The 27294-nt window shown below is 48.3% G+C and overlaps 1 protein-coding gene across 3 annotated transcripts in view; it reads right to left on the bottom strand.

The window, feature by feature from the left end:
* FANCI (FA complementation group I) overlaps positions 1 to 27294 on the bottom strand; it is a 297155-nt gene that overhangs the window by 132472 nt on the left and 137389 nt on the right. For all 3 annotated transcript variants that reach the window (XM_063925787.1, XM_063925788.1, XM_063925786.1), the window contains exons 23-24: positions 9508 to 9672; positions 9050 to 9229 (exon numbers count right to left, since the gene is read on the bottom strand). In XM_063925787.1, coding sequence (XP_063781857.1) covers positions 9050 to 9229; positions 9508 to 9672 — 345 coding nt within the window. The remainder of the gene's footprint in view (positions 1 to 9049; positions 9230 to 9507; positions 9673 to 27294) is intronic.

Raw genomic sequence — 27294 nt, forward strand, 5'->3', positions numbered from 1 at the left:
CCGGCGAGGGGGAGACGTCTCGAATTCCAGTTTGTACCCCTGTGATACTACCTGCAGAATCCAGGGGTCCACTTGCGAGTGAGCCCACTGCGCGTTGAAATTTTTGAGACGGGCCCCCACCGTGTCCGAGTCCGCTTGTAAAGCCCCAGCGTCATGCTGAAGACTTGGCAGAAGCAGAGGAGGGCTTCTGCTCCTGGGAAGAGGCTGCCTGGTGCAGCTTTAAACGGCAATACTTCCATATGTCGTTTGGAATCCGCATCCCCTGACCACTGTCGCGTCCATAACGCTCTTCTGGCAGAAATGGACATAGCACTCACTCTTGATGCCAGGGTGCAAATATCCCTCTGTGCATCACGCATATATAGTAATGCATCCTTCAAATGCTCTATAGTTAGTAATATACTGTCCCTATCCAGGGTATCAATATTTTCAGTCAGGGAATCCGACCACGCCACTCCAGCACTGCACATCCAGGCTGATGCGATTGCTGGTCGCAGTATAACACCAGTATGTGTGTATATACCCTTCAGGATATTTTCCAGCCTTCTATCCGCTGGTTCTTTGAGGGCGGCCGTATCAGGAGACGGTAACGCTACTTGTTTAGATAAACGTGTGAGCGCTTTATCTACTTTAGGGGGTGTTTCCCAACGCACCCTAACCTCTGGCGGGAAAGGGTATAGTGCCAATAATTTATTAGAGATTAGCACTTTTTTATCGGGGGAAACCCACGCTTTATCACACACCTCATTTAATTCATCTGACTCAGGAAAAGCTACTGGTAGTTTTTTCACTCCCCACATAATACCCTTCTTTGTGGTACTTGTAGTGTCAGAAATGTTCAATGCCTCCTTCATTGCCGTGATCATGTAACGTGTGGCCCTACTGGACATTACGTTTGTCTCCTCACCGTCGACACTGGACTCAGTATCCGTGTCTGGGTCTGTGTCGACCCACTGAGGTAACGGGCGTTTTATCGCCCCTGACGGTGTCTGAGACGCCTGGACAGGCACTAATTGATTTGTCGGCTGTCTCATGTCGTCAACAGTTTTTTGTAAAGTGCTGACATTGTCACGTAGTTCTTTAAATACAACCATCCAGTGAGGTGTCGACTCCCTAGGGGGTGACATCACTAATACAGGCAATTGCTCTGCTCCCACATCATTTTCCTCCTCATACATGTCGACACAATCGTACCGACACCCAGCACACACACAGGGAATGTTCTGATAGAGGACAGGACCCCACTAGCCCTTTGGGGAGACAGAGGGAGAGTTTGCCAGCACACACCAGAGCGCTATATATATATAGGGATAACCTTATATAAGTGTTACTCCCTTTTATAGCTGCTGTTTATAATTTAGCTGCCAATAGTGCCCCCCCTCTCTCGTTTTTACCCTGATTCTGTAGGGACTGCAGGGGAGAGTCAGGGAGCCGTCCTTCCAGCGGAACTGTGAGGGAAAATGGCGCTTGTGTGCTGAGGAGATAGGCTCCGCCCCTTCACGACGGCCTTATCTCCCGCTTTTTTCTGGAAAACTGGCAGGGGTTAAATACATCCATATAGCCCAGGAGCTATATGTGATGTATTTCTTTTGCCATCCTAAGGTATTTCTGTTTTTTATTGCGTCTCAGGGCGCTCCCCCCCAGCGCCCTGCACCCTCAGTGACCGGAGTGTGAAGTGTGCTGAGAGCAATGGCGCACAGCTGCAGTGCTGTGCGCTACCTTAGTTGAAGACAGGAACGTCTTCTGCCGCCGATTTCACCGGACCTCTTCGTTCTTCTGGCTCTGTAAGGGGGCCGGCGGCGCGCTCCGGGACCCATCCAGGCTGAACCTGTGATCGTCCCTCTGGAGCTAATGTCCAGTAGCCTAAGAAACCCAATCCACTCTGCACGCAGGTGAGTTCGTTTCTTCTCCCCTTAGTCCCACGATGCAGTGAGCCTGTTGCCAGCAGGACTCACTGAAAATAAAAAACCTAAAATAAACTTTTACTCTAAGCAGCTCAGGAGAGCCACCTAGCATGCACCCTTCTCGTTCGGGCACAAAAATCTAACTGAGGCTTGGAGGAGGGTCATAGGGGGAGGAGCCAGTGCACACCAGCTAGTTCAAGCTTTTACTTTTGTGCCCAGTCTCCTGCGGAGCCGCTATTCCCCATGGTCCTTACGGAGTCCCAGCATCCACTTAGGACGTTAGAGAAAACTCTAAAATAACTTTTTACTAGAAAAGCTCTGGAGTGCTCCCATAGCTGTGATCGGCTCCTCCGGGCACATTTTCTAAAATGAGTCTGGTAGGAGGAGCAAAGAGGGAGGAGCCAGCCCACACTCTCAAACTCTTAAAGAGCCAATGGCTTCTGGTGGACCCGTCTATACCCCATGGTACTAATGTGGACCCCAGCATCCTCTAGGACGTAAGAGAAAAGAGCACTGATTACATAACAGAGATCCCCCTGGAGAAGGGGAAAACTTTGTGTTGCAGGAAGGACACACAACCTTTTTAATAGACATGCTGATATAACAGAACACACACACAGTAGTAGTGAAATAACACAGTGGTAGTGAAATAACACAGAATCCCAGATGGCCTGAATGGAGTGATATAGAGAGGGATGAGACCAGCACACAATGCCACAACAGCTAAAGCAGCGCTTTGTCGGGCATAAACCAGAGCCTTAGATGAGACAACTAGTTTTGTGACAATATATATGCCCCCCTTCCTCCTTCTATAAAACTCCTTGGTACCAGCACAAGGTGACTTTTGGAGGATCTCTGAAGTAGCCTGGAGTCTAAAGCAACAGGAAATGGCGCCACTGAGCCCGCTCTCTGGGAAGCCCCGCACCCGTAATGGTGCACGGTCCCTGTGTGTAATTATACTGGGAATTAACTCTAAATTGCAGAAAACTGGGTTAAAACCCCTTTCTGTACCAGCGCCAGTGTTGGTGTCCGCAGCGGGCACCGCAACCAGCAGCCAAGTGCCCTTATGCCGCCATATTAACCGGGGACCCACTAACCGGGGCCACAGTGTCTGTACTCACCGCACCAGCGTCTTCAGCATCTATTAGGGGTGGCGGCATGCTTTTGGCGTGCGCACACATCCTGGGGCTAATGCAAAAACAGCACCATAAGAGCTTTGTCCTGTCAGCGGGGGATCTGGACCATTAACCCTATAAGAGGTTAGTTCGGTCCCCCCCTAAGTACCACGACACAGGCAGACTGGTGCCAGCCAGTGCTGCCTGAAAATAACAAACTAAAATAAGAATTTACTTACCGATAATTCTATTTCTCGGAGTCCGTAGTGGATGCTGGGGTTCCTGAAAGGACCATGGGGAATAGCGGCTCCGCAGGAGACAGGGCACAAAAAGTAAAGCTTTAGGATCAGGTGGTGTGCACTGGCTCCTCCCCCTATGACCCTCCTCCAAGCCAGTTAGGTACTGTGCCCGGACGAGCGTACAATAAGGGAGGAATTTTGAATCCCGGGTAAGACCCATACCAGCCACACCAATCACACCGTACAACTTGTGATCTAAACCCAGTTAACAGTATGATAACAGCGGAGCCTCTGAAAAGATGGCTCACAACAATAATAACCCGATTTTTGTAACTATGTACAAGTATTGCAGATAATCCGCACTTGGGATGGGCGCCCAGCATCCACTACGGACTCCGAGAAATAGAATTATCGGTAAGTAAATTCTTATTTTCTCTATCGTCCTAGTGGATGCTGGGGTTCCTGAAAGGACCATGGGGATTATACCAAAGCTCCCAAACGGGCGGGAGAGTGCGGATGACTCTGCAGCACCGAATGAGAGAACTCCAGGTCCTCTTTTGCCAGGATATCAAATTTGTAGAATTTTACAAACGTGTTCTCCCCTGACCACGTAGCTGCTCGGCAGAGTTGTAATGCCGAGACCTCTCGGGCAGCCGCCCAAGATGAGCCCACCTTCCTTGTGGAATGGGCCTTAACCGATTTAGACTGTGGCAGGCCTGCCTCAGAATGTGCAAGTTGAATTGTGTTACAAATTCAACGAGCAATCGACTGCTTAGAAGCAGGCGCACCCAACTTGTTGGGTGCATACAGTATAAACAGCGAGTCAGATTTTCTGACTTCAGCTGTTCTGGAATATATTTTCAGGGCCCTGACAACTTCTAGCAACTTGGAGTCCTCCAAGTCCCTAGTAGGTGCAAGGCACCACAATAAGCTGGTTCAGGTGAAACACTGACACCACCTTAGGGAGAGAACTGGGGACGAGTCCGCAGCTCTGCCCTGTCCGAATGGACAAACAGATATGGGCTTTTTTGAGAAAAAACCACCAATTTGACACTCGCCTGGTCCAGGCCAGGGCCAAGAGCATGGTCACTTTCTATGTGAGATGCTGCAAATCCACATATTTGACTGGTTTTAAACCAATGTGATTTGAGAAATCCCAGAACTACGTTGAGATCCCACAGTGCCACTGGAGGCACAAAAACGGGGTTTGTATATGCAATACTCCCTTGACAAACTTCTGGACTTCAGGAACTGAAGCCAATTCTTTCTGGAAGAAAATTTACAGGGCCGAATTTGAACCTTAATGGACCCCAATTTGAGGCCCATAGACACTCCTGTTTGCAGGAAATGCAGGAAACGACCGAGTTGAAATTTCTTTGTGGGGCCTTCCTGGCCTCACACCACGCAACAAATTTTCGCCACACGTGGTGATAATGTTGTGCGGTCACCTCCTTTCTGGCTTTGACCAGGGTAGGAATGACCTCTTCCGGAATGCCTTTTTTCCCTTAGGATCCGGCTTTCCATCGCCATGCCGACAAACGCAGCTGCGGTAAGTCTTGGAACAGACATGGTACTTGCTGAAGCAAGTCCCTTCTTAGCGGCAGAGGCCATAAGACCTCTGTAAGCATCTCTTGAAGTTCCGGGTACCAAGTCCTTCTTGGCCAATCCGGAGCCATGAGTATAGTTCTTACTCCTCTACGTCTTATAATTCTCAGCACCTTAGGTATGAGAAGCAGAGGAGGGAACACATACACCGACTGGTACACCCACGGTGTTACCAGAACGTCCACATCTATTGCCTGAGGGTCCCTTGACCTGGCGCAATACCTGTCCCGTTTTTTGTTCAGACGGGACGCCATCATGTCCACCTTTGGTATTTCCCAACGGTTTACAATCATGTGGAAAAAACTTCTCAATGAAGTTTCCACTCTCCCGGGTGGAGGTCGTGCTGAGGAAGTCTGCTTCCCAGTTTCCATTCCCGGGATGAAAAACTGCTGACAGTGTTATCACATGATTTTCCGCCCAGCGAAAAGTCCTTGCAGTTTCTGCCATTGCCCTCCTGCTTCTTGTGTCGCCCTGTCTGTTTACGTGGGCGACTGCCGTGATGTTTTTCCCACTGGATCAATACCGGCTGACCTTGAAGCAGAGGTCTTGCTAAGCTTAGAGCATTATAAATTTACCCTTAGCTCCAGTATATTTATGTGGAGAAAAGTCTCCATACTTGATCACACTCCCTGGAAATTTTTCCCTTGTGTGACTGCTCCCCAGCCTCTCAGGCTGGGCTCCGTGGTTACCAGCATCCAATCCTGAATGCCGAATCTGCGGCCCTCTAGAAGATGAGCACTCTATAACCACCACAGGAGAGACACCCTTGTCCTTGGATATTGGGTTATCCGCTGATGCATCTGAAGATGCGATCCGGACCATTTGTCCAGCAGATCCCACTGAAAAGTTCTTACGTGAAATCTGCCGAATGGAATTGCTTCGTAGGAAGCCACCATTTTTACCAGGACCCTTGTGCAATGATGCACTGTTTTTAGGAGGTTCCTGACTTGCTCGGATAACTCCCTGGCTTTCTCTTCCGGGAGAAACACCTTTTTCTGGACTGTGTCCAGAATCATCCCTAGGCACAGCAGACGTGTCGTCGGGATCAGCTGCGATTTTGGAATATTTAGAATCCACCCGTGCTGATTGTAGCAGTATCCGAGATAGTGCTACTCCGACCTCCAACTGTTCCCTGGACTATGCCCCTATCAGGAGATCGTCCAAGTAAGGGATAATTAAGACGCCTTTTCTTCGAAGAAGAATCATCAATTCGGCCATTACCTTGGTAAAGACCCCGGGGTGCCGTGGACAATCCAAACGGCAGCGTCTGAAACTGATAGTGACAGTTCTGCACCACGAACCTGAGGTACCCTTAGTGAGAAGGGCAAATTTGGGACATAGAGGTAAGCATCCCTGATGTCCCGGGACACTATATAGTCCCCTTCTTCCTGGTTCGTTATCACTGCTCTGAGTGACTTCATCTTAATTTGAACCTTTGTAAGTGTTCAAAAAAATTTTTTTAGAATAAGTCTCACCTAGCCTTCTGGCTTCAGTACCACAATATAGTGTGGAATAATACCCCTTTTCTGTAGTAGGAGGGGTAATTTAATTGTCACCTGCTGGGAACACAGCTTGTGAATTTTTTCCCATACTACCTCCTTGTCGGAGGGAGACTTGGTAAAGCAGACTTCAGGAGCCTGCGAAGGGGAAACGTCTCGACATTCCCATCTGTACCCCCGGGATACTACTTGTAGGATCCAGGGGTCCTGTACGGTCTCAGCGCCATGCTGAGAACTTGTCAGACGCGGTGGAACGCTTCTGTTCCTGGGAATAGGCTGCCTGTTGCAGTCTTCTTCCCTTTCCTCTATCCCTGGGCAGATATGATCTTATAGGGACGAGAGGACTGAGGCTGAAAAGACGGTGTCTTTTTCTGCCGAGATGTGACTTAGGGTAAAAAACGGTGGATTTTCCAGCAGTTGCCGTGACCACCAGGTCCGATGGACCGACCCCAAACAAGTCCTCTTCCTTTATACGGCCATACTGTGCCGTTTGGAATCTGCATCACCTGACCACTGTCGTGTCCATAACATCTTCTGGCAGTTATGGACATCGCGTTTATTCATGATGCCAGAGTGCAAATATCCCTCTGTGCATCTCGCATATATAGAAATGCTCTATAGTCAATAAAATACTGTCCCTGTCAAGGGTATCAATATTTTTAGTCAGGGAATCCGACCAAGCCACCCTAGCTCTGCACATCCAGGCTGAGGCGATCGCTGGCCGCAGTATAACACCAGTATGTGTGTATATACTTTTTATTATATTTTCCAGCCTTGTCAGCTGGTCCTTGAGGACGGCCCTATCTATAGACGGTACCGCCACTTGTTTTGATAAGCGTGTGAGCGCCTTATCCACCTTAAGGGGTGTTTCCCAACGCGCCCTAACTTCTGGCGGGAAAGGGTATACCGCCCATAATTTTCTATCGGGGGGAACCCACGCATCATCACACACTTTATTTAATTTATCTGATTCAGGAAAAACTATGGTAGTTTTTTCACATCCCACATAATACCCTCTTTTGTGGTACTTGTAGTATCAGAAATACGTAACACCTCCTTCATTGCCTTTAACGTGTGGCCCTAATAAGGAATACGTTTGTTTATTCACCGTCGACACTGGATTCAGTGTCCCTGTCTGTGTCTGTGTCGACCGACTAAAGTAAACGGGCGTTTTAAAAACCCTTGACGGTGTTTTTGAGACGTCTGGACCGTACTAATTGTTTGTCGGCCGTCTCATGTCGTCAACCGACCTTGCAGCGTGTTGACATTATCACGTAATTTCCTAAATAAGCCATCCATTCCGGTGTCGACTCCCTAGAGAGTGACATCACCATTACAGGCAATTGCTCCGCCTCCTCACCAACATCGTCCTCCTACCTGTCGACACACACGTACCGACACACAGCACACACACAGGGAATGCTCTGATAGAGGACAGGACCCACTAGCCCTTTGGAGAGACAGAGGGAGAGTTTGCCAGCACACACCAAAAACGCTATAATTATATAGGGACAACCTTATATAAGTGTTTTCCCTTATAGCATCTTAATATATATATAAGCATATCGCCAAATTAGTGCCCCCCCTCTCTGTTTTAACCCTGTTTCTGTAGTGCAGTGCAGGGGAGAGCCTGGGAGCCTTCCCTCCAGCCTTTCTGTGAGGGAAAATGGCGCTGTGTGCTGAGGAGATAGGCCCCGCCCCTTTTTCGGCGGCCTCGTCTCCCGCTCTTAACGGATTCTGGCAGGGGTTAAATATCTCCATATAGCCTCCGGAGGCTATATGTGAGGTATTTTTAGCCAAAATAGGTATTAATTTGCCTCCCAGGGCGCCCCCCTCCCAGCGCCCTGCACCCTCAGTGACTGCCGTGTGAAGTGTGCTGAGAGGAAAATGGCGCACAGCTGCAGTGCTGTGCGCTACCTTTAGAAGACTGAGGAGTCTTCTGCCGCCGATTCTGGACCTCTTCTTACTTCAGCATCTGCAAGGGGGCCGGCGGCAAGGCTCCGGTGACCATCCAGGCTGTACCTGTGATCGTCCCTCTGGAGCTGATGTCCAGTAGCCAAGAAGCCAATCCATCCTGCACGCAGGTGAGTTCACTTCTTCTCCCCTAAGTCCCTCGTTGCAGTGATCCTGTTGCCAGCAGGACTCACTGTAAAATAAAAAACCTAAGCTAAACTTTCCTAAGCAGCTCTTTAGGAGAGCCACCTAGATTGCACCCTTCTCGGCCGGGCACAAAATCTAACTGGCTTGGAGGAGGGTCATAGGGGGAGGAGCCAGTGCACACCACCTGATCCTAAAGCTTTACTTTTTGTGCCCTGTCTCCTGCGGAGCCGCTATTCCCCATGGTCCTTTCAGGAACCCCAGCATCCACTAGGACGATAGAGAAAATAAACTATTGAAGAAAGCACTCCGGAACGCCAGAGAATGCACCCGGCTGCTTGGACACATTTTTCTAAACTGAGTCTGCAGGAGGGGCATAGAGGGGAGGAGCCAGCACACACTGAAGATTTCTTAAAGTGCCGGTCTCCAATGGACCCGATCTATACCCCATGGTACTAATACCATCCCAGTATCCCATAGGACGTTATCGAAAGTTAGATTACTGTAAATATCAATCACAATAAATAATCTGGCTCAAGCTGATAAATGTTTAATAGGAGGATTTACTTAGGAATGGTTCTGCTCATTACCTGGTTATCTCACAAATACTGTGGAACATTTTTTCACAATTCTGCCCATCGGGCCCGTCAGTGACTCCGGTCTCCTTCAGCTGCTGAATTTTCTGCAGTGCCACACTGACAGTGTATCTCATGAAGTCTAGGTTGGCCCGAAGAACACTCAGGCTTTCCTCATGTGCTCTTGTGCTGTCTCTACAAAGGAATGTATCACACAGCTTTAAAAAAAAAAAAAAAAAACCAACAACATGTAAACTAAAAATTATAAATGTATTCACAATCCAGCAATGGACACAATGGGTGGAATTCAATTGTTTGAAAAGTCTGTTGGGTGTCTGTTTTTTCCTGTCTATTAGATAGAAAAAAACGGACTCCTTTTCAAACATTTGAATCTCCCCCAAAATGCTCAGAAAGAAATACCTTTCACAGAAGAATTACCATTGGCTATATACAGGAGAAGATGAATACTGCACCTGAATAATGCTGTTAGGATCGTGGAAACAAAGCCCATAGATAGCAGACTTCTACATGTTTTATTATTGCCAGCTGGCCTTCCTTTCCCAGACTTCTCCTTTAAGATATCAGCAAGTTTGCTGTAGCACTTGAATATTCCTAAAATATCTTCAAACTTGCTTTTGCTGAAAAAAAATTGTAGATAGATATATTATATGTATATAAATTAAAAGAGATTAGGGTGTATATTTACTAAAGGTCGATTTTCATTTATTTTAAATAGATGAAATCGCTCTAAATCAATATTGAGTTTAAGGGGCTTTAACACAAATGTACTGATGATTTTTTACATTTATTTTTAAATGTTAGTACATGTATTTATGTCCCAGAAATACATCAGTTTAGATGAATTTTTATTGATTTTAGATCGATTTAAAAAAAGGGATATTAATACCTACCGGTAAATACTTTTCTCGTAGTCCATAAGGGATATTGGGGACACATTAGTATGATGGGTATAGACGGAGTCCAAAGGAGCCAGTGCACTTTAAATTTCTTCCACTGGGTGTGCTGGCTCCTCCCCTCTATGCCCCCTCCCACAGGCAGTTATAGGTAAAACAGTGCCCAAAGGAGAAATGAAATACTTGAGAGAAGGAACATAACAATAAGTGTGGTGAGATTTACACACCAGCGCACCATAACATAACCGGGCCAGCAACAGCTGAACAGGTAACACAGAACAGAGAACCTGGAGAAAGTCACCGCACAGAGGCGGGCGCCCAATATCCCTTATGGAATACGAGAAAAGGATTTACCAGTAGGTATTAAAATCCTATTTTCTCTAGCATCCATAAGGGATATTGGGGACACATTAGTACGATGGGGACGTCCCAAAGCTTCCAGAATGGGCGGGAATGTGCGGAGACTGCTGCAGCACCACCTGCCCAAACTGGGTATCCTCTTTGGCTAGGGTATCAAACTTGTAGAACTTCACAAAGATGTTCTTCCCCGACCAGGTAGCAGCTCTGCATAGTTGCAAGGCCGAGACTCCACGGGCAGCCACCCAGGAAGACTGCACTGATCTTGTAGAGTGGGCCTTCAGAGACATAGGAACAGGTAAGGCTGCCGACACATAGGCCTGTTAGATAGTAAGCCTAATCCAATGAGCAAAGGACTGCTTTGAAGCAGGGCAACCCTTCTTCTGCGCATCAGAGCACGAACAAGGTCTTTCTGATCCGAGCTGCTCTCTTGACATAGATTTTCAAGGCTCGCACTGCATCCAATGCCTCCGGAGGGGCAGAAGTGCCAGAACTGGACGGGATCACAATAGCTTGATTCAAGTGAAACGCGGACCACCGGAAGCCGCCGTAAGTCCGGGTTGACGAGCGGTCCTCGCTGAAGAAGATCCCTTCTTAATTGCAGAGGCCAAGGGTCCTCTATGGACATGTCCAGAAGAGCCGCGTACAACGCTCTTCGGGGACAATACGGGGCAATCAAGATTGCTTGCACTCTTTGATGCCTGATGCTCTTGAGCACCTTTGGGATCAACGGAATCGGAGGAAATAGGCAGACCAGCTGGTAAGGCCAAGGCGATGTCGGCGCATCCACTGCGCACGCCTGAGGGTCTCTGGTTCGCGAGCAATAGCAGCGAAGCTTCTTGTTGAGGCGAGACGCCATCATGTCGATCTGTGGGCATCCCCATCTGTCGATGATCTATTGAAACACCTGAGGGTGTAGTCCCCACTCCCCCGGGTGGAGATCGTGGCGACTGAGGTAGTCTGCTTCCCAGTTGTCCACTCCCGGAATGAAGATTGCAGACAGTGCTCTTGCATTTCTTTCCGCCCAGAGGAGTATCCTCGACACTTCTTGCATGCAGGCCCTGCTTTTTGTCCCTCCTTGTCGATTGATGTACGCCACAGCCGTGGCAGTGTCCGACTGAACCTGGCTAGAGTCCTGAGTAGAGGGGAGGCCTGAATCAGAGCATTGTAGATAGCCCGAAGTTCCAGGATGTTGATCAGAAGTAGGGCCTCTTGGGCAGACCACCTGCCCTGGAACTGCGTCCCCTGGGTGACCGCTCCCCATCCTCTTAGACTCGCATCCGTCGTGAGGAGGACCCAATCCTGAATCCCGAAGCGTCGACCTTCCAGGAGATTGGAAGACTGTAGCTACCACAAGAGAGAAATCCTGGCCTGTGGTGACAGCTGAATCATCCGGTGCATCTGGAGATGGGAACCGGACCACTTGTTCAGGATGTCCAACTGGAACGTTCTGGCATGGAACCGTCCATACTGTATCGCCTCGTACGATACCACCATCTTTCCTAACAATTTTATGAAAAGATGAATGGACACTTGAGCAGGTCTGAGGACCATGCAAAACATTTCCTGGAGTGTTCTCGCTTTATCGACCGGGAGGAACACTCTCTGTGCTACAGTATCTAGTAGCATACCCAGAAACAGGAGCCGCTAAGACGGTTCCAGGTGGGACTTCTGTAGACTGCGGATCCACCCGTTGTGAGAAAGAAGTTGGATAGTGCGATCTATATGAAGAAATAGAAGTTGCCGGGAACTCGCATTTATCAGGACATCGTCCAGGTAAGGGACTATATTGACCCCCTGGACCCTGAGTTTAAACATAATTTCCGCCATCACCTTCGTGAACACCCTCGGAGCTCTAGACAGGCCGAAAGGTAACGCCTGGAACTGGTAGTGATCGTTCAGCAGGGTGAACCTCAGTTAGGCCTGATGAGGAGGCCAAATTGGAATATGGAGGTAGGCATCCTTGATATCTAGAGACACTAGGAACTCCTGGTGCTCCAGGCCTGCGATCACCGCTCTCAAAGATTCCATCTTGAATTTGAAAACCTTCAGGTAAGGATTCAAGGACTTCAGATTCAAAATGGGTCTCACAGACCCGTCTGGTTTTGGTACTACGAATAGGCTGGAGTAGTAACCTTGTTCTTGTTGATGCCGGGGCACCAGAAAAATGACCTGGGACTGGACCAACTTTGTGATGGCCAGTAGCAGCGTTACACGCATATTTTCCAAAACTGGTAAGCTTGATTTGAAAAATTGTTGGAGAGGAGAACCGTCGAACTCCAGCTTGTAACCCTGAGAGATGAGGTCCCTTACCCAGGCATCCTGGCAGGAACCTTCCCAGATATGGCTAAAGTGACGTAATCGAGCTCCCACCACGAGATCCTGGGTGGGCACCGTCATGCTAAAGCTTTTTGTGGAAGCTGAACTGGTGCTCTGTTCCTGAGAGCCGGCACCGGCTGGTTTCTTAGGTTTACCTCTGTTGCCTCTAGCTGCGTTGGAGCCACCCCTGGCCGTAGATCGAAATTTGGTGGACCGAAAGGACTGGGTAGGCGGGTAGGTATGTCTAGCAGGCGGAGCCCCAGAGGGAAGGAAATAGAATTTTAATACCTACCGGTAAATCCTTTTCTCTTAGTCCGTAGAGGATGCTGGGGACACTTCATAGACCATGGGGTATAGACGGGATCCGCAGGAGACATGGGCACTCTAAGACTTTGAATGGGTGTGAACTGGCTCCTCCCTCTATGCCCCTCCTCCAGACTCCAGTTATAGAACTGTGCCCAGGAAGACGGACATTTTGAGGAAAGAATTTATTGTTTAACCACGGTGAGCGTCCTACCAGCTCCCACCCAAGCATGCCGCCGAACGTGGTATTCAAGAGAACACCAGCCAACAGCATGAAAAAAAATAAGATTTTACTTACCGATAAATCTATTTCTCGTAGTCCGTAGTGGATGCTGGGGACTCCGTCAGGACCATGGGGAATAGCGGGCTCCGCAGGAGACAGGGCACATCTAAAAAGCCTTTTAGGTCACATGGTGTGTACTGGCTCCTCCCCCTATGACCCTCCTCCAAGCCTCAGTTAGGTACTGTGCCCGGACGAGCGTACACAATAAGGAAGGATCTTGAATCCCGGGTAAGACTCATACCAGCCACACCAATCACACCGTACAACTTGTGATCTGAACCCAGTTAACAGTATGATAACAAAACGAAGTAGCCTCTAAAAAGATGGCTCACAACAATAGTAATAACCCGATTTTTGTAACAATAACTATGTACAAACATTGCAGACAATCCGCACTTGGGATGGGCGCCCAGCATCCACTACGGACTACGAGAAATAGATTTATCGGTAAGTAAAATCTTATTTTCTCTAACGTCCTAGTGGATGCTGGGGACTCCGTCAGGACCATGGGGATTATACCAAAGCTCCCAAACGGGCGGGAGAGTGCGGATGACTCTGCAGCACCGAATGAGAGAACTCCCGGTCCTCCTTAGCCAGAGTATCAAATTTGTAAAATTTTACAAACGTGTTCTCCCCTGACCACGTAGCTGCTCGGCAAAGTTGTAATGCCGAGACCCCTCGGGCAGCCGCCCAGGATGAGCCCACTTTCCTTGTGGAGTGGGCCTTTACAGATTTAGGCTGTGGCAGGCCTGCCACAGAATGTGCAAGTTGGATTGTGCTACATATCCAACGTGCAATCGTCTGTTTAGACGCAGGAGCACCCATCTTGTTGGGTGCATACAATATAAACAACGAGTCAGATTTTCTGACTCCAGCTGTCCTTGAAATATATATTTTCAATGCTCTGACAACGTCCAGTAACTTGGAGTCCTCCAAGTCGCTAGTCGCCTCAGGCACCACAATAGGCTGGTTCAAGTGAAAAGCCGAAACCACCTTAGGGAGAAATTGAGGACGTGTCCGCAATTCTGTCCTGTCCGAATGGAAAATCAGATATGGGCTTTTGTACGACAAAGCCGCCAATTCTGAAACTCTCCTGGCTGAAGCCAGGGCCAATAGCATGGTTACCTTCCATGTAAGGTATTTTAAATCTACCGATTTTAAAGGCTCAAACCAATGAGATTTGAGAAAATTTAGAACCACGTTCAAATCCCACGGTGCCACTGGAGGCACTATTGGGGGTTGTATATGTAGTACACCTTTTACAAAAGTCTGTACTTCAGGCACTGACGCCAATTCTTTCTGGAAGAAAATTGATAAGGCCGAAATTTGAACTTTAATGGACCCCAATTTTAGGCCCATAGACAATCCTGCTTGCAGGAAATGTAAGAATCGACCCAATTGAAATTCTTCCGTTGGAGCCTTCTTGGCCTCACACCACGCAACATATTTTCTCCAAATACGGTGATAATGTTGTGCGGTCACATCTTTCCTGGCTTTAATTAAAGTCGGAATAACTTCCTCAGGAATGCCCTTTTCTTTTAGAATCCGGCGTTCAACCGCCATGCCGTCAAACGCAGTCGCGGTAAGTCTTGGAACATACAAGGTCCCTGTTGAAGCAGGTCCCTTCTTAGAGGTAGAGGCCACGGATCCTCCGTGAGCATCTCTTGAAGTTCTGGATACCAAGTTCTTCTTGGCCAGTCCGGAGCTACCAGTATTGTTCTTACTCCTCTTTTCCGTATAATTCTCAGTACCTTTGGTATGAGAGGCAGAGGAGGGAACACATATACTGACTGGTACACCCATGGTGTTACCAGAGCGTCCACAGCTATTGCCTGTGGGTCTCTTGACCTGGCGCAATACCTGTCCAACTTTTTGTTGAGGCGAGACGCCATCATGTCCACCTTTGGTTTTTCCCAACGGTTCACCATCATGTTGAAAACTTCTGGATGAAGTCCCCACTCTCCCGGGTGAAGGTCGTGTCTGCTGAGGAAGTCTGCTTCCCAGTTGTCCACTCCCGGGATGAACACTGCTGACAGTGCTACGACATGATTCTCCGCCCAGCGCAGAATCCGTGCAGTTTCCGTCATTGCACTTCTGCTTCTCGTGCCGCCTTGTCGGTTGACGTGGGCGACTGCCGTGATGTTGTCGGACTGGATCAGCACCGGCTGATCCTGAAGCAGAGGTCTTGCTTGGCTTAGGGCATTGTATATCGCTCTTAGCTCCAGTATATTTATGTGAAGAGACTTTTCCAGGTTTGACCACACACCCTGGAAGTTTCTTCCCTTTGTGACTGCTCCCCAACCTCGTAGGCTGGCATCCGTAGTCACCAGGACCCAGTCCTGTATGGAATCTGCCGAAAGGAATCGCTTCGTACGAAGCCACCATTTTTCCCAGGACTCTCGTGCATTGATGTACTGACACAGTTCCTGGTTTTAGGAGGTTCCTGACAAGTTCGGATAGCTCCTTTGCCTTCTCCTCTGGGAGAAATACCTTTTTCTGAACCGTGTCCAGAATCATGCCCAAAAACAACAGATGTGTTGTCGGAGTCAATTGAGATTTTGGAAGATTTAGAATCCACCCATGTTGCCGAAGCACTACTTGTGATAGTGCCACACTGGCTTCCAGCTGTTCTCTGGACTTTGCCCTTATTAGGAGATCGTCCAAGTACGGGATAATTAATACGCCTTTTCTTCGTAGAAGAACCATCATTTCGGTCATTACCTTGGTAAAGACCCGAGGAGCCGTGGACAAACCAAACGGCAGCGTTTGAAACTGATAATGACAGTCTTGTATCACGAACCTGAGATACCCTTGGTGTGAAGGGTAAATTGGGACATGTAGATAAGCATCTTTTATGTCCAAGGACACCATGAAGTCCCCCTCTTCCAGGTTTGCTATCACTGCTCTGAGTGACTCCATCTTGAACTTGAATTTCTGTATATACAGGTTCAAGGATTTCAGATTTAGAATAGGTCTTACCGAACCGTCCGGTTTCGGTACCACAAATAGTGTGGAATAATACCCCTTTCCCTGTTGTAGGAGGGGTACCTTGACTATCACCTGCTGAGAATACAGCTTGTGAATGGCTTCCAAAACCAACGTCCTTTCTGAGGGAGACGTTGGTAAAGCAGACTTTAGGAACCGGCGAGGAGGAGACCTTTCGAACTCCAGCATGTACCCCTGAGATATTATCTGCAGGACCCACGGGTCTACTTGTGAGTGATCCCATTGATTGCTGAAATTTTTGAGCCGACCCCCCACCGTTCCTAAGTCCACTTGTACAGCCCCAGCGTCATGCTGATGGCTTTGTAGAAACCGGGGCGGGCTTCTGTTCCTGGGTAGGGGCTGCTTGCTGCCCTTTCTTACCCTTTCCTCTGCCTCGCGGCAGATAAGACTGTCCTTTTGGTCGCTTTTTATAGGAGCGAAAGGACTGCGGCTGAAAAGACGGTGTCTTTTTCTGTTGGGAAGGAGTCTGAGGTAAAAAAGTGGATTTGCCGGCAGTTGCCGTGGCCACCAAGTCCGAAAGACCGACCCCAAACAATTCCTCTCCCTTGTATGGCAATACTTCCATATGCCTCTTGGAATCCGCATCACCTGACCACTGTCGCGTCCATAAACTTCTTCTGGCAGATATGGACATTGCGCTTACTCTTGATGCTAGAGTACAAACATCTCTCTGAGCATCTCGCATATAAAGAAAAGCATCCTTTAATTGCTCTAGTGTCAATAAAATACTGTCCCTATCCAGGGTATCAATATTTTCAGTCAGAGAATCCAACCACACTACCCCAGCACTGCACATCCAGGCTGAGGCTATTGCCGGTCGCAGTATAACACCAGTATGCGTGTATATACTCTTCAGTGTAGTTTCCAGCCTCCTATCTGCTGGATCCTTGAGGGCGGCCGTATCAGGAGACGGCAACGCCACTTGCTTTGATAAACGTGTGAGCGCCTTATCCACCCTAGGGGGTGTTTCCCAGCGCGCCCTAACCTCTGGTGGGAAAGGGTATAATGCCAATAACTTCTTTGAAATTGGCAATTTTCTATCGGGGGTAACCCACGCTTCATCACACACATCATTCAATTCCTCTGATTCTGGGAAAAATACAGGCAGTTTTTTAACCCCCCACATAATACCCCTTTTTGAGGTACCAGTAGTATCAGAGAGCTGCAAAGCCTCCTTCATTGCCGTGATCATATAACGTGTGGCCCTATTGGAAAATACGTTTACTTCCTCACCGTCGACACTAGATTCATCTGTGTCGGTACCCGTGTCGACTGAGGTAAGGGACGTTTTACAGCCCCTGACGGTGTCTGAGATGCCTGAACCGGTACTAACTGGTTTGCCGGGCGTCTCATTTCGTCAACTGACTTTTGTAATGTGCTGACATTATCACGTAATTCCATAACCAAAGCCATCCATTCCGGTGTCGACTCCCTAGGGGGTGACATTACCATCATCGGCAATTGCTCTGCCTCCACACCAACTTCGTCCTCATACATGTCGACACACACAGCAGCCACACAGTGAATGCTCTATTGAAGACAGGACCCTCCTAGCCCTTTGGGGAGACAGAGGGAGAGTTTGCCAGCACACACCAAAAGCGCTATACTGTATATAACAACCCTAGAAGGTGTTGTTTCTATATATGCGCTCTCAATATATAATTATATCGCCAATTTATGCCCCCCCTCTCTTTGTTACCCTGTTTCTGTAGTGCAGTGCAGGGGAGAGTCGTGGGAGCCTTCCTCACCAGCGGAGCCGTGCAGGAAAATGGCGCCGAGTGCTGAGGAGAATAAGCTCCGCCCCTTTTTCGGCGGCTTTTCTCCCGGTTTTTTTAATAAACTGGCCTGGGTTAAATACATACATATAGCCTTAATGGCTATATGTGATGTATTTATTTGCCTCTAAGGTACTCTATATTGCTGCCCAGGGCGCCCCCAGCAGCGCCCTGTACCCTCCGTGACCGAGATCCGTGAGCCGTGTAGCAACAATGGCGCACAGCTGCAGTGCTGTGCGCTACCTCTATGAAGACTGAAGTCTTCTGCCGCCTGTTTCCGGACCTCCGTTCTGCCGTTCTTCAGCGTCTGTAAGGGGGATCGGCGGCGCGGCTCCGGGACGAACCCCAGGCTGACCTGTGTTCCGACTCCCTCTGGAGCTCAGTGTCCAGTAGCCTAAGACTTCAATCCTCCTGCAGGCAGGTGAGTTGCAAGTCTCTCCCCTAAGTCCCTCGTTGCAGTGCTCCTGTCGCCAGCAGGAGACACTGATTAGAAACCTAAAAAAAAACTTTTCTAACTAGCTCTTTAAGAGAGCCACCTAGATTGCACCCTCTCGGACGGGCACAAAAACCTAACTGAGGCTTGGAGGAGGGTCATAGGGGGAGGAGCCAGTACACACCATGTGACCTAAAAGGCTTTTTAGATGTGCCCTGTCTCCTGCGGAGCCCGCTATTCCCCATGGTCCTGACGGAGTCCCCAGCATCCACTAGGACGTTAGAGAAATATGATTTTGATACTTACCAGGTAAATCCTTTTCTTTGAATCCATAGGGGGCACTGGAGTACTCTCGGGATATGGAGGGTTCCGCAGGAAACAAGGCACTGAATAAATAAAATTTGGAACTACTTCCCCCCTCCATATCCCAGAGTACCTCAGTGTTTTTTTACTGAGCCGAACAGGAGCTATAGAGGTTGACAATGAAGAAATACATATAACAAAACGGACAACAATAAAGTTGACACGTAACGTTACTAACAACTAACAGTTGACACCAACCCGATAGAACTTGATAATTTGAAGCAGTCGCTGAGAGTGTGTTACCATAAGATTCCCTTAACCTACCACAACCAGGTAAAACTGCTCTGGGTGGGCGTCCAGTGCCCCCTATGGATTCAAAGAAAGGGATTTACCTGGTAAGTACCAAAATCCTATTTTCTTTTTCATCCACTAGGGGGTCACTGGAGTACTCTTGGGACGTACCAAAGTTTCCCCCGTGGGCGGGAGAGCTGTTTGGCACCTGTAACACTAGACGGCCAAAGCTAGATGCTGATGCGGCAAAAGTATCAAACTTGTAAAAGCGCACCAACGTGTGCACTGAAGACCATGTAGCCGCACGGCAAAGCTGTGTCGTAGAAGCTCCACGACCAGCTGTCCATGACGTTCCCACAGAACGTGTGGAATGAGCTGTTACTGATGTGGGCGGCTGTAACCTAGCATGAAGGTAAGCCTGACGTATGGTCAGTTTTATCCATCTGGATAAGGTCTGCTTAGAAGCTGGCCAACCCATCTTGGCCGCATCATAGAGGATAAACAACGTATCCGTCATACGAACTGTAGACGTTCGGGATAAATAAACGCGTAATGCGCGTACCACCTCCAAGGTTCTAGAATCTCCTGTTAACACAGGAACTACCATTGGTTGATTGATGTGAAAAGAGGACACTACTTTTGGTAGGAAAGCGGGATTCGGACGAAGTTCCGCTCTATCATCATGAAACACTAAATATGGTGGCTTGCATGACAAGGCACCCAAATCTGAAACACGCCTTGCTGAATCCAAGGCTAGGAGAAAAATTGTTTTCCAAGTGAGAAACTTAATATCCACTTGTTGTAAGGGCTCGAAATAAAAAGACTGTAAGAAATCTAAAACCAGATTCAAGTCCCATGGCTCAGTAGGTGGAGTGAATGGAGGCTGTACTCTGAAGACACCCTGCATAAAGGTGTGTACCGACGGCAATAGAGCCAATCTTCTTTGAAAATAAATTGACAACGCAGATACCTGCACTTTTAATGTGGATAAACGCAGACCTCCATCTAACCCCATCTGTAGAAATAACAAAAGACGGGATAACTTGAAAGATGATGTCGGAAACTTCCGAGCTTCACACCAACCTATATAGGCACGCCAAATTCTGTAATAATGAGCTGCCGTAACCGGCTTCCTAGCTCGTAACATGGTTGGTATAACCGATTCTGGAATGCCCTCTCTTTTTAAGAGGGATGTCTCAACAGCCACCCCGTCAAACGCAGCCGCGCTAAAATCGGGGTAAAGGAACGGACCCTGTTGTAACAGGTCCGGACGTAGTGGGAGCGGCCAAGGATCGTCTGCGAGTAGACCGCGGAGATCCGAAAACCAAGCTCTCCGAGGCCAATGAGGCGCCACTAGTATGACTGTGACGGACTCTCTTTTGATCCGTTTCAGCAACAGAGGGAGCAGCGGAAACGGTGGAAACAGATACACGAGACTGTATGGCCACGTGATTGTGAGAGCATCCACCGCCACTGCCTTTGGATCTCTCGTTCTGGACACGTACTGGGGCGTTTGATGATTGTGGCGAGATGCCATCAGGTCCACCTGCGGGTAACCCCACTTCTGGACCAGCATGTGAAACACTTCTGGATTTAATGCCCATTCTCATGGATGAAAATCCCGACGGTTGAGATAATCCGCCTCTTAGTTGTCCACTCCCGGATATTGCCGACAATATCACTTGGTGATACTCAGCCCAATTGAGGATTCGAGCTACTACCCGCATTGCCATGCGGCTTTTCGTTCCTCCTTATTTATTGATGTATGCGACCGCCGTCACAATGTCTGACTGCACCTGAACAGTCTGAGACCGAAGCATGTGTACTGCTTGTCGTAGCGCATTGTAAATTGCCCGGAATTCCAGGACATTTATAGACAGCAATCTTTCGTGACACTCTGGCCCGTGGCGACAACCTCACCCTGCGGTGAATCTGCAGATGCGAGCCCGATCACTGTGCGAGCACATCCAGTTGAAAAGAACGCGAGTGAAATCTTCCGAACTGAAGCGCTTTGAAAGCCGCCACCATTGTGCCTAAGAGACGAATGCACAAATGCTGGTAGGTAAATTCTTTGATTTACCGTATTGAGAATCATACCTAGGAATTGAAGTTGTTGAGACGGAATTAGATGTGTTTTCTTGAAGTTGACAATCCAACCGTGGTGAACCAGTACATTGTATGTTAGCAACGCCTGTTGAAGGAGCATTTGTTGAGACGGAGCTTTGATGAGCAAATCGTCCAAGTACGGAACTATTATCACTCCTAGGGATCTGAGATGAGCTATCATCACAGACATCACCTTGGTGAATACCCGAGGCGCTGACGAGAGGCCCAACGGTAAAGCCTGAAACTGGTAATGATTCTGCCGAATTGCAAGTCGCAAGAACCTCTGATGAGGTGGCCAAATCGGAATGTGTAAGCACGCCTCCTTGAGATCTAGCGCAATCATGAATTCCTGTGGCTCTAGACCTGCAATTACTGAACGCAGAGATTCCATCTTGAATCTGTAGTAAGTGACGTACTGATTGAGACTCTTTAAGTTCAATATTGGCCTGACCGAGCCATCCATCTTGGGTACTACAAACAGACTGGAATAATAACCGTGACCCTGTTGGCGTACAGGGACCGGAAAGCGGGAGACAGTCGTACTCTATTTTGTAACCTTTTACACTAAATTGCGGATCCATTCATCTGTGGACCTCTGAAACTACGCCAACTGTCTGAAGGCGTGCTCCCACAATTGGAGATCCGAGATGGGCTGGGAGGCCGTCATGCCATTGGCTTGCCGGTGACCGTAGCATCCTGACGAGTGGTGTTGATTTGTTGGAAACCACGTCCCCGACCTCGTCTACCAGGTGTGGCAGTTTCCTCTGCCACACCCGCAAAAGTACTGAGGTCTAAAGGATTTGAACGCAGGTCCAGAATATCTCATTCTAGGAACTGTTGGAGGCAATGCTAAGAAAACAGACTTTCCTCCCGTTGCCTCAGAAATCCATTTGTCCAATTCAGGAACAAACAACTGCTCGCCAACGTAAGGTAACGCCTCTATACCTTTTTTAACCTCCGCCTACCAAGAACGCAGCCAGAGCGCTCGTCGTGCTGTAACCAGCGATGATGAAAGGCGAGAAGTGAGCTGACAGATGTCAGTAGCGGCTGTACATAGATAGTCCGCAGCTTCCCCGATTTGATCAGCGAGAAGTATAAGGCAGACCTGAGTTCCGTTATCCATACCTTTAGCGCCTTAGTTACCCAAATGCCAACCAACCCAGGTCTTAAGCAACACGCCTGCTGCTATATACCTGGACTTTAGCATAAATTCTATTTTACGGTCCGAAGGGTCCTTAAGCGTAGTAGCAGTTGGTACTGGTATGGTTAATTTCTTTGTAAGTTTAGACATAGATGAATCCACCAATGGCGGATTCTCCCATGTAGCTGTTTTCTTTCGTGTTTCTAGCAACATCTTATTAAGAGATTCCGAAACAGGAAAATACATTGGAGTTCTCTGTCGTTTAAAAAAAAAAGATGACCTCATCATTTGTCAGAGACTCCTCAGTTTCTGTAAACTTCAGAGACTGACGCCCTGCTCTGATGAGATTATCAATGCCCGGGCTGTCAAGATCGTCACCATCTGATGGCACCCCAGATGGGACCTGAACCCACAATACCTGGCTTAGGAAGCCCGTGCCTTATCCCTTAGGCCACTGGGGCTGCTGGTCTACCTCGCCCTGCTCACCCTTATCCTGCGCAGTGAGGTCTGGCATAGAATCGTCAGAAAACAACCTAGCAGACATTGTAAATTGTAAGACAAATGAAAATGATCCCTTCTCCCCAAAGAGGATTTGGACTTTAGGTAAGGCTGAGACCCCTCCGGTAGTTCTAGTGGTCTCACCCTAGACTCTGATCTTGCCGCCTCCCGCTCTTGCCGAGTGGCGGCCATTCCTGATTGCAATCCAGCCAGAACATCTGCAAGCATAGCCCACTGAGGGTTCGGGGATGAAACTGGTTTTGCGACCGGAGAGGAAATTGTATTTGTAGCTAAATTCACATAACATACTGTACATGTGGTAGATCCTGTTACAGACCCTGCAGTGAAACAGCTTTTTAGTTTTAGCTGGTGTTTTACTCCTTTGCAGACAAACCATACAAAATACAAACCAGACAACCTGCCCGACTCAGTAAATAGCACTAAGGTGTCTCTATATATATATATATCTGGCCAAGCGCAGTGCCCGCCAGCAATATGAAACCTGATCCCCAAAACCCCCCTACAACCCTGCGCCTTCAATGGAGTAGAGATGTGGTACAGGGAATTCTGGAAACACAACAGGAAAAAACAGGATGCATGGTTAAATATGTCCCTCATGCTTACAGTATAACACAAAGTGCAGACTTATAACTTATCCAAGAGATTTAAATAAAAACATTCTTATGTTGTATTCAAACCTTTAGTGTAATAAAAACATGCTTGCATTGGATTCAAACCTATGATAGGCTTATCTTGTTAGTATAAGACAGCTAACCAGTATGCACATGAAACATTATAAGTGAATCCTGTTAAACAAGGCTTAAAAGCCTATTCTAATACACATGCAGCGCTGCTGCTGCTAATAGCACACTTCTCCCCTTGTTGTGTGCTCCCCCCCCCTCACCCCCCCGTGCTCCGTGTATCGCTCTTTTTACACGGAGCCGGGCTTACATACGTAGCTGGAGAGGAAACCGGGAAGCGGTCGCGGGAGCCGGGGAGCATGCTGCAGCGGCCTATGCATGGAGATCGTGGCCGGCGCGGCTCCGGAAGCGGCAGGAGGCATCTCAGCGGTCACCAGGTAGCGGGCGCTGGAAGAGGCGGTGGCCGGCTGGACGCGGCGGCAGGCGCTCGCACCATTGCTGTCAGGGTGGGAAGGAGGAAATGCCGGGTGAGTGTGGTGTGGGGGTGGGCATGCAGTGTGGAGGGGCATATAGGGAGCCTGAGAGTATCGTCATCCAGCCCTAAACACACAGTGTCCCCACACAGCGGGGCAGCAGCGTGAGCTGACCGCCCCGTCCCCAACATACCTGGACCCTGTGGTGAGGGGCTGTGACGGGGCTTCTTCTGTAAGATCCGTCCAGCCTTTCCTGCACGTGGTCTGTGAGGGAGCTCTTTTTAGAGAGGCCCGATACACCACAGCTGCTTGTAGCAGCTTCCACTATCCCGGACCCACGCCTATTGGAAGGGGGGGAAGGGATGTGGAAAAGATAAAAAGAAGAAAAAAATCAAAAAATCCAAATGTGTGTGGATATCTCCACACAGCCTTGTTGCTCTGTGAGCACTGAAAAAACACTGAGGTACTCTGGGATATGGAGGGGGGGGGGGGGGGGGGAGTAGTTCCAAATTTAATTTATTCAGTGCCTTGTTTCCTGCGGAACCGTCCATATCCCAAGAGTACTCCAGTGACCCCTAGTGGATGAAAAAGAAATACGCAGCAATACGCTGACATAAACATAACACAACCTGTGTGTAAACACAACCAATAACAGCATAACGCATGCCACGGCACGAATAACGTCAGCAACAGGCTGACGTAAACGCAACACAACATGTGTGTAACCATAACCAACAACTGCAGATACAGTACGCACTGGGACGGGCGCCCAGCATCCTCTACGGACTAAGAGAAAAGGATTTACTGGTAGGTATTAAAATCCTATTTTCTCATACGTCCTAGAGGATGCTGGGGACACTTCATAGACCATGGGGTTTATACCAAAGCTTCAGATCGGGCGGGAGAGTGCGGATGACTCTGCAGCACCGATTGACCAAACAAGAGGTCCTCATCAGCCCGGGTATCAAACTTGTAGAACTTCGCCAAGGTGTTTGAACCCGACCAAGTAGCCGCTCGACAAAGCTGTAACGCCGAGCCCCCACGGGCGGCCGCCCAAGATGAGTCAACCTATTTGGTAGAATGGGCCTTCACCGATATCGGTAACGGCAATTCTGTACTAATAAAATTGCCTAAGCCGACCACTGCGTCGTTGGGACCAACAGGGATTCCGACACATTCAGGAGCCAATCCTGTTGTTGAAGAACTGTCAGGGAGAATGCAACGTTTTGCACCACTTGGATTCCTGATCTCAACGTAATCCGGAGAGCGATCCAGTACCGAATCATTATGACTTCTTACTATCGAAGGAAAACCATCATACCGCCATCACTCTGGTGAATTGTTAACGACAATCCGGAATCGCAAACCTCAGGTAAGCCTAAAACGGAAGAAACCGTAATAAGATCTCCTTTTTCAAATTGGAGAACCCTGCCATGAGCGATTTCCTCATGGATTTTAAGTAGGAATTTTGGGATTACAGATATAGGATTGGTCTACCCGAGCTGTCCGGCCTCGGGAGCACGAAAAAGCTTGAATAACAGCCTCTTCTTCTTTTTTTTTTGTGTGTGTGACCGGGATAGCGGGACAATGACCTGATCCTGACACCAGGCCTGTAATGCGTCGCAATACTACCTCCCCGTCCAGAGGAGAATCGGGAAGGCCGAATTGAAAAAATCGGTGAGGGGAACGTCTGAAAAAACCCATACGACCCCCTAGGGACTCTATCCTTAACTCACTTGTCCATGTCCATTCCAGGACTGACTGAAGCATTCTAGACGTGATCCCACCGGTGTGGGCTCCCGCAAGATAGACCCAACGTCCAGCGGTGGACGTAGCAGAAAATCTAGGATGATTTCTGCTCCTACGAACCTGAAAAGGCAGCTGACCTCTTACCCTTTTTACCTTCCTCAATCTGTAAAGAAAAGGGAAATCTGTATCTATTCGGTCGAAATGACTGCATCCTACCATAATGTGTCACCAACCGTTGTGAGGAAACATAGGGCAAGAAGGTAGACTTACCAGTGGCATCTGACGAGAGCATATTAACAAGGCCATCACCAAACCAGGCTTCACCTTCATAGGGAAGAGACTCCATTCCTTCTCGGAGTCAGTATCAGCATTCCATTGGTGAATCCACAACGCCCTCCTAGCCGAGACCGCCCTGGAATTGGCCTCCTAGTCACGCGGCAGTATGCTGCAATGTTCAAGATATGACCCAACTTAAGGAGTGTCCCATTTCTCCCCAGGGTAACTATATCGGATGACAAGGTAACCGACCCTTTCAGAATACAAGCACTCCCCAATGCTCATGTAATGCAAGCATAAACAACGCATATAAGTAAAATATCACTTAGCTTCCTGTATACGATCCTTTGTGACAGGGCCCTGTGTAGGACAGGGGTTGACTCTCACTTTACTTTTATCCACTGCGGGAAAGAATAAACACTCGGACTCCTCGTGAGGATCTGAACCATCTTGTCACGGCTGACCTAGAGTTTTTTTAACAGAGCGACCAGCACATGAGAAGGAACAACGTTACTTCAGCATTCATTATAACTTTATAGAAATATACACATTTAAATACACATATCCACATATATATATACTGTATATATATCTCATATAAATACATATATATATATCCTTTTGTCAGGAACAGCAGTGTCCCTAGTGACGTTAATACGTTCTTAATGTGTGTGAAACATGTACTGAATGCCGACGTTGTGGATCTAATCAGGAAACATTATGGTCGACATAAGAAATAGTATTCGTGTCGATCTCAGGGAGCAGTAACTGGGCAAAATAACATTTCTACGACACTGAGGGGTCTGAGGGAAATACATATATATAGAATAATACACCCTCCACAAATATTACTACATCTGTGTTCGATCCACAGATCTATGTAACCACACTACATATATATATATATATATATATATATATATATATCTCCAGGTATAGCTGTTATAGAAATGCATCACATTATCATGTTAATTTCTACCCAGTCAGATTTCATGGTGCCGACAGGGTCACCCACCCCCTGCTGTGTCTCCCATATAATTTTCTCTTGGAAAAAACATACATATACTGACATGTTGCCATCTATGTACATGTACCAAGTACCCGTTAGGAGTCGGCGGTGCCGACAGAGACCTTCCCATAGCCGTTTGTGGCGGAGCCCTCAGCTGCAGACATGCCAACCCAGGTGTACCGACACCAACAACGCCACTGGTCTATAGGGACCAGACCCACAGTCAAGCCTGTTAGAGACACCCAAGGGAGTTTACCAGCTCACAACCCAGCGCCTTTTGCGGTTTTTATATAAATAACATAGCACCAAAACAACTGTGCCCCCCCCCCCCCTTTTGCACCCTGTTACTTGTACAGCAGTGCAGGAGGCCAGGCTCAGCGTCT

Source organism: Pseudophryne corroboree, chromosome 6 (genome assembly GCF_028390025.1).
Source record: "Pseudophryne corroboree isolate aPseCor3 chromosome 6, aPseCor3.hap2, whole genome shotgun sequence".
Classification (NCBI taxonomy): Eukaryota; Metazoa; Chordata; class Amphibia; order Anura; family Myobatrachidae; genus Pseudophryne; species Pseudophryne corroboree.